Source organism: Microtus oregoni, unplaced genomic scaffold, assembly GCF_018167655.1.
Source record: "Microtus oregoni isolate MIOR12 unplaced genomic scaffold, Mior012 000061F_ref0000440, whole genome shotgun sequence".
NCBI lineage: Eukaryota > Metazoa > Chordata > Mammalia > Rodentia > Cricetidae > Microtus > Microtus oregoni.
Window position 1 is genome coordinate 7,658,162 of NW_024543871.1, and position 17,109 is coordinate 7,675,270.

The 17,109-nt window shown below is 40.5% G+C and overlaps 1 protein-coding gene across 1 annotated transcript in view; it reads left to right on the forward strand.

The window, feature by feature from the left end:
• The window catches only part of Pir (pirin), a 91,447-nt gene that overhangs the window by 40,551 nt on the left and 33,787 nt on the right, over window positions 1-17,109 (forward strand). The window contains exon 6 of the mRNA XM_041639993.1: window positions 13,925-14,009. Coding sequence (XP_041495927.1) covers window positions 13,925-14,009 — 85 coding nt within the window. The remainder of the gene's footprint in view (window positions 1-13,924; window positions 14,010-17,109) is intronic.

Here is a 17,109-nt window from a genome sequence, read left to right on the forward strand (position 1 = left end):
GGGCCCTCCCCCATTGATCACTAAATGAGAAAATGCCCTACAGCTGGATCTCATGGAGGCATTTCCTCAGCTGAGGCTCCTTCCTCTGATGACTCTAGCTTGTGTCAGGTTGACACACAAAGCCAGCCAGTACAGATAGATAGATAGGTAGATAGATAGATAGATAGATAGATAGATAGATAGACAGCAAAACATCATCAAATTGAAATTGATTGGGGAGTCGAAACAACCAAAATTGAGAACGAAAAGCCCCATTGAGGCAGTCAGCTGGAGTTCTCCACAGAGTCCCCGGGGCAGTGAAGTCTCCCCTTAGGTGAGGCTTCTGAGTAAAAAAACAAAGAGCGACACAGGGCTAACATCATTGAATTGGGTGCTCGCAAAATCCAGCACAACCTGACTGGATTCAAAATTGAGTTTTCTCTCCACGGATGAGGATCTCATAGTTGAATTTTTTGACTTCTCTTTCCCACTGTAGACATTTACATATCGTGGAATAAACAATAGCAACCTCTGTTGGAGATCATCTCACTCATAGCTCTACTCAGGGATACAGCGATTTTAATACCCTCAGCTGCTTGCAGTTTTTTTTTCCCCCTCTCCCCATGACAGAGCCAGTGGACCAGCCTGACTCAAGAGGGGGCAGGATTGGAGGGTACTTGACATAACTTGCTTGGATCTGAAGTTGGGGAAAGGCAGCCCCACGTCCCAATTTCTTAGTGGCTTCCAACAGTACACGACAATTTACCAATGCAATACAGATCACACTCAGAGTTTGAATAACTGACCTTGAGGTTCAGGTGGATGTGATCCTCAACATCTCTGTATAGGCCTGTTTCATTGCTGATACCATGAAGCTATGTTTTTTTCCATAGAAGTAGCTCAGAGTAGTCCAGGTGGTCCCTGCTGATGCTCATCCTCACTCCACAGACAATGAACACTTGACTTTGATTTGGTGTGGAGAATAGGCAAAACTAGGCTGCTGGTATTTTTAGTAAATAAGAGGACACCAAAGAAATGCACCCAGCAACTTCAAAGAACTTGACTTATGGTAGGCAGCCATAGTTGGCACGCCATGTGGAGTTAGGAATGTTCAAATAAACAAATGCTCAAGATCTGTTCAAATCAGCTGTACAAAAGGTTACTCTTGCCCAGGGCAGCCCACTCACCCCAGAAATACCATTGTTGGTGTGCACTAAGGGTGCCAGATGTTCTTATTTCTTCAAGATGCCCCTGCTGACCTAATCACCTAGAGAGTGCATTCCACCAGTGTTGACAAGCCCTGTTCCGCCAGCAACGGAAGAATAGATAGGTGCATTTTAAGCCAGAAGTTACATTCCGAGCCATTCATATGTCCTTGGTCCTACTGGTGAGGATTATAAAGTTGTAAGGAAATTTAGGCTAGAAGCCTAATAAATGCTATGAAGAATCAAGATAATCACCTTTCATAAAGGTGAGTGGATATGTTATCATATCATTGTGCTCATTCCTATCGCTGTCAAGGCTTGTATTTTTAGGATGTAACAAGTCTTTCCTCAGGAGCATATTAAATATTTTTCAACTACAGTCAAAAACTATGGGGCAGCTTCACAAAAGTTGTTTTCAGGCTCCAACATGATGCTTTAAAAGCTGAGGTGTATGCTACTATATAAAGCTAAGTGAATAGCTATGAACACAGCATTTCATTTTGATCAGAGTACATTGTCAGTTGATTGACAAAACATACTAAATGTGATCATTCAAATTCAGTGCCAGACAGAATGCTGTTTTCTTGAAGCATTAGACTTTAATGATATGTTGTTTATACCTTAATCAGTCTTAACAATTACTCCTATGGATCGGGAATAAGCACTTCAAATATTTTAAAAATCTAGCTCCAATGTGCTGTAAAGCACTGAAGTTGCTACTGTATTTTTATGAAGAGGAGCATGTTGTGGTTGTAAAACCTGCAGGGAGTCCTTTTCAGCATCAACTGCAGATCCAGGGATGTTCTTTTAGCTTAGAAAAATGAGAGGAGGAAAAAGAACACATCTTCCATTCTCGGAAGGTCTTCCAAAATTATCCATGAGAAATGAAAAAAGGATTCCCCAGAAAAATACACCAAGCGCTCAGCTAGCATGTGCTATGGGCTACTGTATAAGCTTTGTGAAGGTGCTGGGAGACGGGGAAAGGTGACAAAATCAAGGAGCTGGAAGGACGCATTGGATGGGCCAGACACGTCTACTGCTGAGATGAGTCTACTGTGATGCTCTTGCAGACTCGTGACTAGAGTTCGTGGGAATGCAGAGTAGGGGGCTCAGACCAATGTAAGGGTCAAGCAAGGCAGGACAAAGTCAAAAAGAGAAAGGTGTCCTGGCAGACAAGTATGGGAGGGGCTGGAAAGATAGCTCAGGTGTTAAAGTGCTTGCTGGGCAAGCCTAAGGACCTGACTTTGATCTCCCAGTACTCAAAACAAACTGGGCATGGGGCTCAAGGAGTGGCATGGCAGTTAAGAGTGCAAACTCCTCTTGCAGGGGTTTGGTTCCCATTACCCATGTTGGGAGGCTTGCAACCACTTGCAAATCCAGCTCCAGGGGGATTGTGTAACACCTTCCCCCAATAAAAATGGATCTTCAAAAGAAATGTACCTTTAATCCCAGCACTGAGAAGGCAGAGGCAGGAGGATCCATGGGATTTTGCTGGTCAGCCAATTTAGCTGGATTAGTGAGCTCTAGTTTCAGTGAGACCACCTGTCTCACAAAATAATGTGGGAGGCAGTTAAGGAAGACACCCAGCATTGACCTCTGACCTCTGCATGCATGCTTAGACATCCACACCCTCACAAACTTGGAAGCACACACACACACATGAAGACACACACGTGGCATCCTTGCTTTCATACACAGGAAGGATGGGGGCAGCACAATGAAGGATGCCTCTGTACCACATGTGACACAGTGCTAAAGTAATGCTCAGAATACACGTTTGTTGTTTTAAGCATGAAAAAAGGTTACATTATAATCTTTTGCTTCCTGGGCAATTTGCTTTTATGTGTATAAGAGTCTTTCATGTTGAGAGTAGAGCTATTCCACACGGGGTACAGCATAATTTGATTGATGTCTAGCTTGTGCAGGATCATTGGGGATGAGAACAATGAAAGTTCACCTTTCTCTTGAAATATTAAAAGTCCCCTGTTCTCTTTCCATATAAACAATCAGGATTAGCATTATGATGCGCAGAAGGTTTTTTTTTTCTTGGACCAACTATAAATAGTAACTCAAGAGCTCTCAATATTTCTTTTTAAAGAGAAGGCAATCTGAGGTCTGCAGCCAGACTCTTTCCTCTTCAGCCTTCAAACACCTGAGTCTGGTTCATTTTCGTCTCGTCTTTACTCTATGCCATGAATGTTGGCTTCATCATCCTGACCTTCTTCCATGAATCTCTAATTACAAACGAGTGTTCCCCAAGAAAGAGGAAGAACTAGGTTGTAAAAAGGAGGACGAAAATAGCAGTCATTTTTCTGCCTTCCCACCATTTTGGTACCAGCTTTTCTTCTTTTCTTTCCTGTTCTCTTCTTCCCTTCTCCTCTCCTCCCCCCTCCTTTCTTTCTTTCTTTTTTTTTGAGGCCAAGGCTTCTGTACTGAACTTGAATTCCCCACACAACCAATGACAACCTCAAGCTCCTGATCCCCCACACTGCTTTCTGCATGTTTGGATTACTGGTCTCCACCTCTCCACCCGGTTTTAGGCTATGCTAGAATTTTGTTTTTGCTAGACAAGCACTCTGTCAACTGATCTCCATCTCTAGTCCCTTAGAGGGTCTTACAGACTGTCTCATTTCATCCTCACCAGTGAGCTTCCAGCCAGTTATGTCTTTTTGGATTCCCCCCTTCCCCCAATTAGCCTCCCTTCATGGCAGCGGTGTATCTGCGTTTCAGAAATCAATACTTGCCAACATCATTTTCTATCATGGGAGACTTTGAATGTCATGGACTAACTAACAAAACTTGGCTGAGATACTGATTTGAGGCCATCTGGTACTTTTCAGTCTAAAAGTGGGTTTGAGCAAGGTTTTCTGGTGAGCATCACTAGACATTTGTACTCGCTGTAGCTGACAGAGTCTTCGACAGCCAGGTAAAAGAAGTGCATTAAGGAGGGCCTGGGATTTGATAGATATCAAACAGAGAGGACTGAAAAGACCCAATGAGGGTACATGTTTTCTTTCGCTTCCCAGTTTAGAATGAGTTAAGACAGGCTGTGGAGGCGAGTGGATGGGGATGTAAACATTGTCTTCTTTTCCAGTCAAATGTGCATAAGCCTGGATGGCTTGAGTCCAAGACGTCAGGGGCTTTATTACTTCCCCTCCTCCACTGATTATAACCAAATAATACAGTACGAGAAGTTCTCATTGATAGATGGGAATCATGTACCCCGGTTTGGGTGGCTGGAAGGATTCTAGGGAGTCCTACCACACGTGGAAAATGGGATTGGGAATGTGGCATTATCAAAACTATACCTAGAATTATAGAGCCAATCTGCCAATGGCATGATAGATGCAGAAGGCTATGGACTGCGTGTTCAGACCTCACTTCTGCCATTTTAGTCTCTTTAACCCAGGAAAGATTATTTGAAATGATTTTCAGCCTTTATTTCTTCATCTAACAAATGGAAATGCTATTATGTAGTCTCTGAGTTATTTGAATGTAGCAGCACAGAGTGTACTTACTAAAGGTTGGCTTCCTTTCCTCTTGTCTGTATCTTTCTGCTCCCACATTCCTTATCACAAGGCGTGTCCTGGTGACAGATTTTATTGACTGAAAGCTTTAGAACTTTTTGGCAAGTGAAATGAAAATAGCTAACACCTTAATATGCTTATGAAGCACAAAGGTTTAAATCAGAGCTCATAATGAAAGTAGCCTGCATCTTAAAAATTTCTTAATTTTTAAACCCTTACCACGAAGCTACTTGCATTTAATAGCTGCTGGGAAAGGAGAAATCTATTTACTTCAATCGATTGGCAGGCCATGTACCCAGGAATAGCTGGCTAACACGAAGGGGATGGTTCCATATTTTTTGGATGTGCTTTTTTGTTTGTTTGTTTTGGTATTTTCTGTCTTATTGTCTTTTGTTTTGATTTTGATTTTTTTTGTTTTTTTTTTTCTTTTTGCTATAGAGAAAAATTATGATGAAGTTGGGTGGGTAGGGAGGTTGGAAAGGATCTAGGAGAAGTTAAAGGAGGGGGAAGAATATGATCAAAATATATTGTATGGAAACTTTTTTAAACAAGAAAAGACTTGACAAATAATGTTATCAGCCACCTCTTCACTTTTAAGAATGTCATATCAAGTTTAATATTTGAGTAATATGCTATACATGTATGTCCTTACTCTCTGAACCTCTTCTTGATACTTTAAAAAAATCACATATAAATGTTTCTTGTCATAAGCAATGCTACAATAACTAATCATTTTCCTTGGGGTGTAAATCTTTACTTGGGACCTTTTATTAGAACCGTCAAAAGCTCAAGAGATACGAACATTTTAACACTCATTATAATCTGCCACATTTCCTGTGGTCAGTATCTGGAAGTGGCTAAGTGACAATTGTATTGGGCTATATTCTGACTACTTAATGTTGTCAGCTCTTTTAATCTTGATTTAACTTATGTTCTTTGGAAAGTCCCTTCCAGTTTGAAACTTTCCAGGGACAGTGGCATGAGGCCATCACCTAGAAAGGAAACAGAACAAGAGATTTCCTGGGTAAGTGATGAAAAACAGAAAGGGAACTTATGTGGGTAAGTGATGTCACTCTTCAGTTGGGCAGAGCATTTAGAGCTGAAGTTCTACAGCAGTTTGGAGCTTTTAGAGCTAAAGGTACATGGTTGGTCTTGCTACCAGCTGGCAGTTGTTGGGCACACATAAAAGAGATAGGTTCCAGATGACTGCAAACGCTTATTCAGAGCACCTTTAAAGCTCTTTGACATTTGATTTTGGCACAAGTGGATACTGGTCTTAGCTTACAACATGGGAGGTTATTTTAGCCCAATGTATGGGGGGGGGGTGGGGTCATTGCTGCCCCATCTGTGTGATGGCCAAATAGGACCATGTCCATTCATTCAGCTTTCCCATTGTTGTAATAGAGTGCTAGAGCATTTGAATGAACTTCTTATGGCAGCCAATCTAAAATTCCTGATTTAGTTCGATGCTTCTTTAAGCCAGCCAAGTCCAATCTGATGCCCTACTTCTGTACTCTTCATTTGACTCCAAATGCCAGGCAAAAATAAACTCATGAAATCAGTTCTCAAATTTCATTACTTTGTGGATGAAAAAGTTGTAATCCAGCCAGGCACAAAGTGTTCCCCAAGATCACACAGCTCATTGCGAAAAAGGGACTTGACCCCAAATCATGGTTCCTGCATTTTGCCTCATTTTATGTGAATGTCTCCCTCCCTCTCACACCATTCAACCCTTGTGCATGAATTTGCCGGGCATGACTCTACTTTTTACTAATTTTTAATGGAGCAAAGCCTAAAACTAAAGGTCTCTCTCCTTCTATACCCAAATGGTAGCTTTGGGCAGATTTCTGCACGTGCCCCCACTCCTGGCCATCTGTGTCTGAATGTCCTGCAAACAATCACAGAGGAGAGGCTTGCGCCATGATGCATTTCCTCTTTATCTTACAATAAGGGATCTTATCTACACAAAGGTATTAATTAGTTCCCGAGCTCGATGAAAGCTTATCTCTGCCAAATAGTTTCCCATTTATATCTTGATGCACTTTCTTGCAAGAACTCTTAAAATATTTTAGTAAATATCAAATGGAGCTAGTACAAATTAAAGAAATATCATAGTGCCCCCTAAGGAATATTTTAGCATCGGATAATAAACTTGCTGACTCAATTTTGGAACATATTGCCTCTGGACTGGAGACAAAGAATAGAAAGTCTTCTTGTTGGCAGCCATAGGAGCCATTTGTGGTTTCTTTATATTGTTACTTTTATTGGGCTGTGGATTATTGTTTCAGATGCTGGAGCTTTTTTGCTCTTTGTCTGGGATTAAATTTCCACAATACTGGGACATCTGTGTCTTTGGGGGAAGGATGCTGACTGCAAGAGTGAAGAAATCGAACTTCAGTTTCACAGGGAACCACCTGTTCCTGGATAACTTGCAGGTCTATGAGTTTCATCAACATCTTCATTCTCGTTCCCTTTAGTCGTCCTCTCTGCACTCCCCTTCCCAGAAACAAAAGGCGAGGAGAAGAGATAGAGCGCTGCTGTTGATTAAAGGAAGGGCTGATTGGAAGATAATGTTATGTAGACTACAGCAAAGGAAAATTTCACTGTGTCCCACATTCTCACACAGTTAAGAAGCTTGATGCTTAAACCTGTCTAGAATCCTCTATTGTTGATAGAGGTTAGATTGCTTTCTGGTCATCCCCAATTCCCATCCTGCAGAGACAGTGGTGCATAGACAAAGAGTTCCTAATCTTCTTTCTACGTAGCACATCATGTATATGTCAACCAAGACTGCAGGGTTTTAGTCCTCCCCACAGTATTTTGGCAGTGAGGATGGAAACTAATCTTTGCTGCTTTGTATCCAGAATTGTACAATCAAGAATTCAGAAATCAGAGTGCTTTTTGGATTGGAGACAGAAGACATCATTTTGTTAAACAATGAGTTGGGAGTTTGTTTTAAATAAGATGGAAAAATCTACTTATCATTTCCTCAAACCTTAGAAGTATGGATCTCCATGTGGAGACAGGGAGAGAAAGTGGTTGGAAGAAAACTGAAGAGCTTGGATAGCCATGAGAGAGAGAGATACTAGAAGATTCTACAAGCTCCTTATATTCTTTTTTTCTTTTTTTAATTTATTTATTTATTAAAGATTTCTGCCTCTTCCCCGTCACCGCCTCCCATTTCCTCCCCCTCCCCTAATCAAGTCCCCCTCCCTCGTCAGCTCGAAGAGCAGTCAGGGTTCCCTGACCTGTGGGAAGTCCAAGGACCACCCACCTCCATCCAGGTCTAGTAAGGTGAACATAGCGGACAATGAGGACAACTGAGAACTCAAGAACAATGGCAATGGGTTTTTGATCCTACTGCACGTACTGGCTTTGGGGGAGCCTAGGCAGTTTGGAAGCTCCTTGTATTCTAAGTGATCTTCTGTTACTTAGGTGCCTGAGCTAGGAGATTCACACGTGGACTTCCCCACTGAGATGTCTACATGTTGCCCGCAGAATTTAGTGCCTGCTGCTCAGTTGATGAAAAGAAAAATATGTATGCACACATACAGAGTAAATGTTCAATACATTTAGTTATTCTTATATTAACAATGCTTAGTATTCCTTGTTAAATTGATAATATCATCCAAACCAATTGTCAAATTGAAAGAGTGTGGTGATAGCAATTTCTGCCTTTTAAATTACTATTAAGCCACTCAGTGTTTAATGAAATGGGTGCTGTTTTTACAGGTGCTTCCAAGTGACGACAAAAGATGATTTAGTTGAAAGTAAGCCAGTTACTATAAGAAATGAAAGAAATGATGCTTTGCCCCAATAATATTAATATATTATATATACATACACACATATATATATATATATAGTTGTGCTTTAGAGACATTACCATTAAGCTTGTTTTTTTCTAAGTTACACACATACACTTCAAAAGTTTTTAGGCAGGTTATTTTGTTTTTATGTTTTTCTTCTCCAGCAATTAATTCTTCTGTGTGTTTATAATGAGGGGAAAATATAAATGTACAAACAGGACATTTGTTGGTATATATATAATACTCTAATAGCAGATTAGATGGGAAAAGTATAGAGTTTCAAAACTGCTCTGGAGAGTAGCAAAATTACCGAACCTAGAGAAGACACTGACTAGCAGTGTATATTTTCAGAAAAAAGAAAAGAAAGAAAAAAAGATGTCTAGATAATTATGTTGACAATTTTCTTTAAGCTTTGAAGACCCATAATTTCTGTAAAGGAAACAATCAGAAATGTGGTTAGAGGTTTACATACAATAACATTCATGATAAGCTAGCAATGCCATGCACATACAACAACACACAATAGCCAGCACTAGAAGGATGGCCCTAGAGGATGATGAGAGCCTAGGACAGTAACAATTCTGCTTGCTTCTCTTACATAATGTTGGAGAATGATAGTCCCTCATGCAGATACTTATAACAGTTCACTTTCTTGAGCTATTATGGTCTGATTGATACATTTGATGCGTTCTTTTGAAAACTCACAAGACAGTTCCCTGAAAGAATTGTGAGCACATTTATTACAGCTTTCTCATGTGACGTTAGACCCCCCAGACAGCATGGTGGGAGGGGGATGAACACTCAGGAATGGATAGCCATCAAATCTGGAAGAAACGGTGGGGAAATGGAAGCTATTTGCCACACTCACAGAGAGAGACGTAACACTCGCCCTGTCCTGGGAAAATGTTTTTAAGCGCATGGCTTCCATATGGGAGTAATTTCCATCTCCTAATTAAGATCAGATTTATAAATAAAAGTAGAGGAAGGAAGTCAGCCTGACAAGGGCACGATACCAAAAGCCAGGGCTAAGTGCGAAGTCTTTGAAGGATGGAAAATGAAGGTAGTTGGGTTTTGGAAGGAAGTGGTTTAACAGGCCTTGTTTTGTATTGGTTGTTTAGGACTCATTATAGGAGCATTGCCTAAGTCTCATTAGGGATTTAGTTCTGACATGTTTATATATATAGAGAAGACCACCCCTCTGAATTGGCAGTACCCCTGTTGTAGGTTAGGAAAATTCACCCTTAACCTCTTACGATATATTGCTTATGTTCTAGAAGCTTCCTTGCTTGACTCTTGAACAATAAGATTTTAAATGATACAAGGCTAAACATTTTGCAAGCATTTTCAACCGAGAATTATGAAATGTAAAGAACAGAGGAGGAGGAATAGCTTTGGATTTCTGTGCTTTACTGGGCACTGGTAATCGAAACCATGCAGGAAAAAAAAAGAGGTAAAAGCGAACAATTTCACTGCTGACTTGAAGCGCATTTGCTGTGTTCCTGCTGAAGTTTGTTCAGGGATTTTATGCAGTTTTTCACAGACTAGTTTATCTTAATTCTACTGAAGTCACATGACAAATAGTCTAATTTTAATTAGAGAGAGAGAATATGATCTAGTTGAGTTCTCAATACTTTTAGTAATTATTTATGTTTCAGTGTTGCACATAAAAATCCACAAACCAGAACATAAGGACACAATCAGCCTATTGGTGTGTAACAAAAACAGTAAATGTGATTTTCTTAAAGTGCATTTGAGGTTGGTGTTACTGTCTTGAAGCTGAATAAACACAATTTACATTTGCTCTTTTAACTGAGTTCCCAGAGAGACGAGACATTAATAAAACAGGACTCCTTGCTTTCAACACACACACACACACACACACACACACACACCCCTCTCTGTACGGATATATATGGGTACTTAGGGTACATATACACACTCATGGGAATTATAGAATTAAAAGTACGCATTTAAGTTTGGGTGAATGGGCAATTAGTTGTTCACAGTGTTATATTGATATTCTTCATCTAATTTTCAATATGAAAGACTTTTAGAATGGAAATTGCATTTTAGAATTGCCAGAAGCACCTCTAGAATGAATACGAAATTTTCCTTTAGTCCTTTCCTCACTGTAAAGTAATAGGATGCGTGTGGCTTTGCAAAGCCTCTCTGGCTCCTATTCAGAATTTTCAAATGAATCCATATAGTGAATACAAAACACTGTGTGTGTGTGTGTGTGTGTATGTGTGTGTGTGTGTGTGTGTATGTGTGTGTGTTCATGTTTGCATGTATCTGTGTAGTTGCATTTTGGAGAGGTAAATTGCTGTTTTCTTGTTGAATGGATTACATTGCAATGCTAGAGTCAGGAAGAAAGAAAACGAGACGGCCATTTACTCAGGGCAATGCTACTGAGTAAACTTGATGGTGAGAACCCAGCATGTTAGCCAGTGGCTCCATAACTGCCCGCACCTCTAGTTACCATTCCTCATCCCAGCCACATTCTCTCTTCTCTGCAGCCCTAATTCCAAAATCCGAGGGTGAAATTTAACAGTTACAGTATGGAGAAGGATATTTATTTTCTAGTGGTGAACTTTAAGCCCTGAATAGACGTAAACTCCAGCCAAGTCTCCCCATAAGGCTCTTTGATGGGTGAATTCAACCCAAAGAAGATCCACACTTTGCTAATGACCAGGGCAAAGCAATACTAAACAACCCTGCCTCCCAGCTCAAGATGCCCACATTCTGGGAGCATGCTAGTGAAAATTGAGCCAAGCATCTCCTTGTGATTCATCTCCTTGCAGTAGGTTGTGTAGGGCTACCAGATCTGCTACCGAGGCAGGGTTGGGGAAAGTTACTTAAACTAGGAACTTTTGAAAGAGTTCATTGAGTACTGCCTGCACAGTAGAGCCATCTGATACGATGCAAACTTCACCCTTGATCTCTTAAGAGGTAACTTTAGCAGTCTTTTGGGCTGAAAACCGCCTCTTTCCAGATGGTGCCTCACACACCTAATGACCCTGGTGTCCCTCGTGTGCTGCCCTTGCTTCATGTCTGCATCACACTCTTCAGATTGGTTGTAAATCTGTAGCTTCAAGTTGCGCTCAATGTCACCGGGCTTCCTGGTTTCATTTAGGTGTGTAGAGGGGAATTTGTTCTTCCAGTCTTTGAAGCTGAATGAATAGAGTTTGACCTTCCACACCATGTAAAACCAGAACATCTGAAAGCCCAAGGCTCTATAGGAGATATTCACAGGAGAGAAAGAGAGGAAAATCCTTTGTTCTCATGACTCGTTAATTCTAATTTGATGCATAAACATATTCTTTGACCATACCAAATTCATTTGTCCTGAAGACAGGCAGGTGGCTACATATAGGTAAAGATATTAATGACTCTCTTATGTGTAGTGTCAATGACTGTATGGTTACACTTGGTATTTTCCATTGTGAAACATCTTTCAGTCAAGATCTATTAAACACCGGCTGTATGACAGACATTGTGGACTGGTTCTGGAGATTCAGCGTTGGAAAAGCAGGAATGTCCCTATGCAGTTTCCATAATTAGCTCTCCAAAACCACACCCTTATCAAAAGTACTGAAAATTTCTGGACTCTGGATTCTCCTCTATGTCTATTTACAAATGTACATTTTTAATATGAGGGGATTTTTTTATGAGCATGATGTTTATATACAGAAAAGTGCCCAAATCAAGAATACAGCTTGGAGAATTTTTACCAAGTAAACATATCCATAAAATAAGCAGCCAGACAAAACAGCAGAATGTTACAGTTCCCCTGGGATCTTCATGTTTTTCTTCATGTTTGAAGCTCCTTCTTATAATTCCAGTCGACCTTCTCAACTACTTTTCCTGACTTCTGAGATCATATTCTAATTTTGCCTTGTTCTGAAGTTTATAGGTATGGAATCTGCCTTCATTTGTTCAATTTTATGCTTATTTGATGCCTCTAAGTTGGTGCAAATGGTTAGGTTTATTTATTATACTGTTAAATTGCATTATAATCCTTTTATCTAATCTGTTCTTACATATTTGTGGAAAGTGGTCCTGATGTTGATATTTCCTGGTTGGGGCTATTAAGATTCCTGCATGCATCTTCTGGTGACCATTTCTACTGGGAATACACTTAGGAGTGGAATTGTTAGGTTAAAAGTTGCTCATGTATTCATCTGAGCTACATGTCAACAAGTATTTTTTTTAAGTGTTTGCACTAAATTGTAGGCCCAGCAGCACTGTATGAAGCCTGCCAGTCACTACATGCTTTTGCCAAGCTCAGCATTATACATTCTTTCCCTTTCATATGTATTTTTAAGTAAAAAAAAAATCCAATAGTCACCCGGGCTTTGGGTGAGCAATGAGACATCATAAAGTTTACAGCAAGTATTAATCTGTTAGACTGAAATCTGTGCCCACAATTCAGGATGGCATCGTATTGAATTACCATCTCTGCTGAGCTGTTAATGAAATGAAATCCACTATTTATACTAGAAAACCTGAAGATGTTTCTTTTACTTTGGGGTTGAGCTTTTGTTAAACCAGCAGTGGCCAACCAGCTCCCCCCACTGCAAAAGGATCTAATGAGGAAAAGTAATATACAGATCCCTTGTTTGAATTTCAAAATGAAAATGGCTTTATCATGTCTGGTCGGATAAACATGCAGTTGGGCATGAGATGACTTTCCATATCAACTGTAAGGCTAAAAATGACAAAATTGGAACAATTATAGGGTAATAAAAATCCTAATGCTGGGCCCTTGGAGCTGTAAGGAGATAAATGACATATTGAAATTATCTTGCTGTTTATATTGTAAAGCTAGGAGGAAGTGTAAATATAAGAGGTCCAGACCCAGGCCTACTACAGAAAGGCTCAGCTGAAGGAAGGTATCTTATTCTGGGGCCAAGGAAATGGTCTAGCAGGTAAAGGTGCTTGTCATGAGCACCCGGCAACTTGAGTTTGGATCCCCAAATCCGTGTAAAAGCCAGCCAGCCAGCCAGCCAGCCAGCCAGCCAGCCACGGTAGCATGTGCCAGTCATCCAAGCATTCTTGTGCTGTCATGGGGAGGTGGACACAAGAGAATGTTCTGGAAGCTTGAGGACCAGCTAGCCTGGAGTATCTAGCACAGTAACAAAAAAAAAGAGATCCTTTCTTAAGCAAGGTGGAGGTGGAAGATGAGGCCCAGCACCTGACGTTGTCCTCTGACCTCTGCACACGTGCTGTGGTAAACACATGCTCTCACACACAAGCATGTACACACACAAGTATGCATGCACACACAGAGAGAGACAGAGAAAGATGGAGAGAGATGGAGAGAGAGAGAGCATACATACGCAATAAATATTTTTAAAAGAAACTTACTCTTGGAAATCTGTTGATGTTTCCTTTTTCTTTTCAGTCTAAGGTTTACACACGCACACCTACCTTATATCTGGACTTCAAGTTGGACCAAGGAGCTAAGCATTCCCAGCCTATTCCTAAAGGTATGACGGGTTCTGGAATTTGGTAGGAAAAAAAAATCAAATCAAAGCCCAAGCAGCTGCTTTCTTGTTAATTCAAACTTCTGCATGGTCTTCTGAGAACTTTATGTTTAAATTAGCAAAAAAAAAAATCCAAAAGTTTGACACTTTTCCTATCTGCTGTCTGACACACAACTAATTGGATAATCAAAATGACTTATTTATTTGCAATTTCAGTGATATTGGCTGCCTATATTCAGACATACTAGGTACCAACTTATGCAGCTTGTATTTTATTATGAAGTTGCTTAAATCAAGGTTACCTCATCTCTCTTCTTTGTTACCATTTTTTCTAGGTCAAATTCCATTACAGCTCCAAGAACTGTCTAAATCCATTTTCTTTAGATGCTTTATTACACCAAATATCCCTTGAAATGTGTGGTCCATTGGCTGTGTCCCATGCATGTTTAGCTTATCATATTTGATGGTGTTATTCCTCATAGTAAAATGATTTGACGTGGACGTCTGGGTTGTGTTTGGCTTCTGGCATGAGCCGTCTAAGTTAATGTTGACTTGGTGGTGTCATTAACAGCCTGATTGGATAGAAATGGAAGCACGCATTGCTACCATCCCACCTCTGATACCAAGAAAATGCCTGCGTCCCAAGGGAAACACAGTTAACGGAAAGCCTGGATACATTCTTCCTGAACCCTACCAGGTTTTATCGGAATTCTTTCCCATAAATAGCACTAGAATCAATTTTTACCATCTCGTTCTTTCCTTTGGGCTAGGCACATTTCTGTTGGATTGTGTTAATCTTGCAGAAAACAGATGTTTCATGCAGTGGTGATTTGGAAGACAGTTGATATCAGGAATTGGGCCTGACAATGCATCATTTACAAAGAATCCAATCTGTCGAGTTTTTGACAGTACTACATTTCCTTTGCATTGGCCACACATTTTCTCCATTAGATCTTGGCTAAAATAAGAATTAGTAGGGTTCATTTTTTTGCATGGTGACTTTTAGCATCTCTTGCAAGGCAATCTGATTTTTCTTGCTGTAAATTGATGTGCCGACAATATTGTTATCATTCATCACGAAGGACATAAATTTGCATTTCTAGGAATATATCAATCTTTTCCAAGAAACTTATACTTTCTGCTCTTCAGAACCTGTTTTTCTACTGACTATTTTTTCCACCTTCTACATAGCATCTTTGCTTCTGGGTACTTTAATGCATGGTTTGGAGTGTTAATTATGAAAATTGTTATGATATGAAAATTTTTTCATTTAGTGAACCTTTTCCTTCTTTTATAGCTTTTCTTCATGGTGTAGATAAATCGATAGCAAAACTATCTTCAGACAATGGATAGTGAACCACTCTGGTAGACAGAATAATGTCCTTCTTCCCTCAGGATGTTCATGTACTAACTCTCAGGCCCTGAAACTGTGTTACATGGCAAAGGAGACTTTACAGATATGTATGGTGGAGCTCGCTTATGATTCCAAATCTGAGCAAGTGTAAGCAGGTTAAAGGTCATCCTTTGCTACATAGAAAATTTGAGGCCAGTCTAGTCTACATGAGACCCTGTCTCAAAATGACAGCAAAAAAGTGACATGTGTTAATGTAGACCTGTAATCATGGTAGTCAGAAGGTAGACGCAGTAGTGGGAGGATTAGGAGTTCAAGGGCATCTCACCTACATAGTGAACGCAAGGCCAGCCTGAGCTACTTGAGACTGTCTAAAAAAAAAAGCAAGGGGGACTTTGCAAGTATGAGTAAACCAAGGCTCTTGATATGGAGTGTTCTATGGTTTTAACCTGTGTAGTGAAGGCTTGGTCCTCAGACTATGTGGCTCCTGGAGGGGAAGTGGCAATCCTAGAAAGTTGTGTCTGGGGGAGGTTAGATTTTTGGGGATGTACTCCTGAAAATGAAGGACACTGAGGTCCTGGATTCTCTTTCCTTTTTTTCTTTCTTTCTTTCTTTCCTTCTTTCTTTCTTTCTTTCTTTCTTTTTTTTGGCTGCTATAAATCAAGAAGCTTCCTCTGCCAATCATGATTGCCATGTTGCACGACTTCACTACCTCATACAAGCCCAGGAGACACATGGGCAACCGGTCACAGACCTCTACACCATGAGCCAGAGTCAGCTGTCCATTTTTTTAAGCTGATCACCTTAGGTACTGCTCCGGGAATGGAGGCCAGCTCGTGATGATAGTCTGGGAAGTCCAGGTGGGCGTGCTGGATTTCAGCAGCAGTGACTACGTAGATGAAAGAAGGCAAGTCCCAGTAAGAGGAGCAGTGACGTAGAAGCAGAGTGAAGTCGGTACCTGCAGTGACGACGGTAAACTAAGATAGCATTTGAAACGTCAGACAGAAATCTCAAGGTCCAAATCAGGAGCAGAAGGAGACGGAGCACGAGCAAGGAACTCAGGACCACGAGGGGTGCACCCACACACTAAGACAATGGGGATGTTCTATTGGGATCTCACCAAGGCCAGCTGGCCTAGGTCTGAAAAAGCACGGGATAAATCCGGACTAGCTGAACATAGCGGACAATGAGGAATACTGAGAATTCAAGAACAATGGCAATGGGTTTTTGATCCTACTGCACGTACTGGCTTTGTGGGAGCCTAGGCAGTTTGAATGCTCACCTTACGAGACCTGGATAGAGGTGGGCAGTCCTTGGGCTTCCCACAGGTCAGGGAACCCTGATTGCTCTTCGAGCAGATGAGGGGGGGGGACTTGATCGGGGGAGGGGGAGGGAAATGGGAAGCGGTTGTGGGGACGAGGCAGAAATCCTTAATAAATAAATAAATTAAAAAAAAAGAAATTGCTTTCTGTATTCGCCTTGAGGTGAAGGAAAAAGGAAAAGAGCCACATCTTTCCCATTCAATTTTAAAAGAGAATTTCAGTATTTTGTACTAAAAAAATCACTTTTGGGTGTCTTTAGGTAATTATTTTTAATATAGTCAATACATATTATACTAACATTAGTATAAGTTTTACTGTTGCGAATTTTTTTATTTTTTGTTTTTTTTGATATTTGAGGTGATTTTTATTTATTTTTATTTATTTTTTATTTTTATTGAGAAAAGGAAAAAAAGTTTCAGCCTCCTCCCAG